This window comes from Ammodytes marinus, assembly GCF_949987685.1.
Source record: "Ammodytes marinus genome assembly, chromosome: 1".
Taxonomy (NCBI): Eukaryota; Metazoa; Chordata; class Actinopteri; order Uranoscopiformes; family Ammodytidae; genus Ammodytes; species Ammodytes marinus.
This window is the reverse complement of record NC_137230.1, coordinates 34,996,716-34,999,887: the sequence shown is the minus strand read 5'-3', so window position 1 is coordinate 34,999,887 and position 3,172 is coordinate 34,996,716. Positions and strand designations below refer to the sequence as shown.

The window sequence follows — 3,172 nt, the reverse complement described above, 5'->3', positions numbered from 1 at the left end:
TCCCCCTCTCTCTCTCTCTCTCTCTCTCTCTCTCTCTCTCTCTGTCTCCCATTTCAACTCTGTACTATCCAATAAAGCTTGAACATGCAAAACCTAGAGTCCTGACCTTGGTTCGTTGGGCAGAGCCAGCTTGTCCCTCTCCCAGGTGATGACAGGAGTTGGGATTCCCTCAATCTGACACTCAAAGCGAGCGTCCCATCCAGAGGGGACGGACTGGGCCGAGGGCTGCTGCTGGAACCTGGACAGACCTGGAGGGGAAGAGGAGACAGAGGTTAGGGGTTTATCTCTCACACACACACACAGACACACACACACACACACACACACAGGCTAAAGGCTGCTGCTGTAACCTGGAGGGGAGAGGGGTTTATTAAGTAATGTATGTGTCCTATAATTAGGGCTGCAACTAACGATTATTTTGATAATCGATTAATCTGTCGATTATTTTCTCGATTAATCGATTATCAATCGATTAGTGTTTTGGTCTGTAAAGTGTCAGAACATGGTGAAAAATGTTGATCAGTTTTCTTAAGCCCATTGTTGACATCCTCAAATGTATCGTTATGTCCAAAACACACAGATATTTCAGTTTACTGTCATAAAAGGATTAAAGAAACCAGAAAATATTCAAATTTGAGAATCTGAAATCAGAGAATTTGGAAATGTTTTATTAAAAAATTACTCAAAACGATTAATCGATTATCAAACTAGTTGGCGATTATTTTCATAATCGATTAATTATCGATTCTTCGATTAATCGTTGCAGCTCTACCTATAATAAGTGTGAGAATGACTTTTTTCCTATTTTGAATGACCTGAAATATGTGTCATGTGATGTAACAGCAAAACCGATGTGGTGATGGGGGAGATGAGTTATATTATATACATTAACCATGGTTTTCAACCTTAATACAACCCCAAATAATACATCATACCACACAAAAAAATGTAATTCATGGAGGAATGAATTTTTCGAAAAACCTTCAGAATCTATTCGTAACAGGAATACAGGCGCTAATCCACAGATTTCTGTCTATTGTATTTCCATTTCAGGGATATAAAAAGGTGCCGTATTTATTGAGTAATGGTGATTTAACTAGGATCATATGAAGACCATTTAATTACAGTTGAAAGCACTGATTAGGATACATACAGTATGGGGCTTAATCAGGCTTGGCTAGATTATTTTTTTCTCTGGCAGGTTTGAGCACTTGGCACAGTTCCAGTTCCCTCTCTCTCTCTCTCTCTCTCTCTCTCTCTCTCTCTCACTCACTCACTCACTCTCACACACTCACACACACACACACACACACACACACACACACACACACACACACACACACACACACACACACACACACACACCAGGGGGCAGCAGTGAGGGCAGACTGAGGGGCCTCTGACCTATGACCCTGATGTTGGAGAAGAGAACAGAAGTGGTTGTAGCCTGAAGGTGTGTGTGTGCGTGTGTGTGCGTGCGTGCGTGCGTGCGTGTGCGTGCGTGCGTGCGTGCGTGCGTGTGTGTGTGTGTGTGTGTGTGTGTGATCAAAGGAGAGTAAGAAGAAACCTAAAGCACAAAGAAAGCAGCAAGGTAACAGAATACATGGGACGCTACAAATCATTTCTATGTGTATATATATCTACGCTACCGGTCAAACGTTTCCCTGCGTTCCAACCCACATACAGTACTTCCATACTTTTATTTTGATTTTATGGAATATAAAAATGTTCTGAGATTTTGAAGTTGGTGTTTTCATAAACTATGCCATATAATCAAAATTATAACAAATAAAGGCTTAGAAAATATCTCACGTTGCATGTAATGAGTTTATATAGTATATTATTTTCACCTTTTAAGTTGAATTAATGAAATAAATTAACTTTTGCACGATATTTTGGACTGACCACAATATAGGTTTTAGCGCAATTGTTTTGTTCATTTAGGTCTGAGGTAGCTGCCTTCACCTGTGTGTTTCATGTACATGTCCTTATATTATATCTTACATTATATACTACACTGTTGAAAGGACCCAAGACTCGCAAGAATTGCACTATTGCCACTTTACTTACTTACTTACAGTTATATGCAGTACGTAAGGCAAATAAACAATATTGAATGTGTTGATTTGCTGGACTGACCATTGGACTGGCCTACATATCAAAATGACCATCCACTGAACTACTGCCTCTGACATGTGTTTGAACGTTGCATAAGAGTGGAGCCACAGTGTCATCTGACTTTAAACAAACTAAACTATGGAAGAGAGGGCTGAGGGCACGGGCCTGTCACGTACTCACACACTGTATCAGCACACACACACACACACACACAGACACACACACACACACACACACACACACACACACACACTCACACACTGTATCCGCACACACACACACACACACACACTCACACACTGTATCCGCTCTGACCTAAAAAAACATATTTTTTGTTGATAGTTTATTGTAGGAGCAAATATTGTGTGCAAAAAAAATTGCTGCTTATGTGTATGGAGGAGAGCACACACACACACACACACACACACACACACGCACACACACACACGCACGCACGCACGCACACACGCACGCACGCACGCACGCACGCACGCACGCATGCATGCACGCACACACACACACACACACTCAGACACACACACACACTCAGACACACACACACACACACACACACACACACACACCGCTCCTTGATTGGGGTGAGAAATGTTAATGTTATTGAGAAAGAATCAATAATAACAAAAAGTGAAAAAATAAGTAATATGAAATTAAATGAAAAGAAAAAAAAGATAAAAGAGGAATAAAAATAGTTTAAGGAATAGTTCTACATTTTTATTCTTAAAGACCTACTTCACCGGTTGGAATATGAAGGTGTATTGAACTCTGAGATCCTATGTAGTATAAATGTGCAAATATTTTAGAAATCGGTACATCCTAGCCTGAGAAAAGGCAGAAAGAGTGTGTTATGGTCTCACTGTCTAACCCTACATTTTCCCATGCGTGACATCACACATGGTAAAATGTAGGATTAGGATTAACAGGACAGCTGGGCCAAGGGAAGACTGAGGAAAGACTGAGGGAAGAAAAACCTCATTCATTATATTATAATAGCGATTTTATAATGATAGAACGCCGGTTCCGTATGGGTGAAGTA

At 40.6% G+C, this 3,172-nt stretch overlaps 1 protein-coding gene across 1 annotated transcript in view; it reads right to left on the bottom strand.

The window, feature by feature from the left end:
* The window catches only part of igdcc4 (immunoglobulin superfamily, DCC subclass, member 4), a gene marked incomplete at both ends in the record, with an annotated part of 67,509 nt that overhangs the window by 23,488 nt on the left and 40,849 nt on the right, over positions 1-3,172 (bottom strand). The window contains one exon of the mRNA XM_080029190.1: positions 107-248. Coding sequence (XP_079885316.1) covers positions 107-248 — 142 coding nt within the window. The remainder of the gene's footprint in view (positions 1-106; positions 249-3,172) is intronic.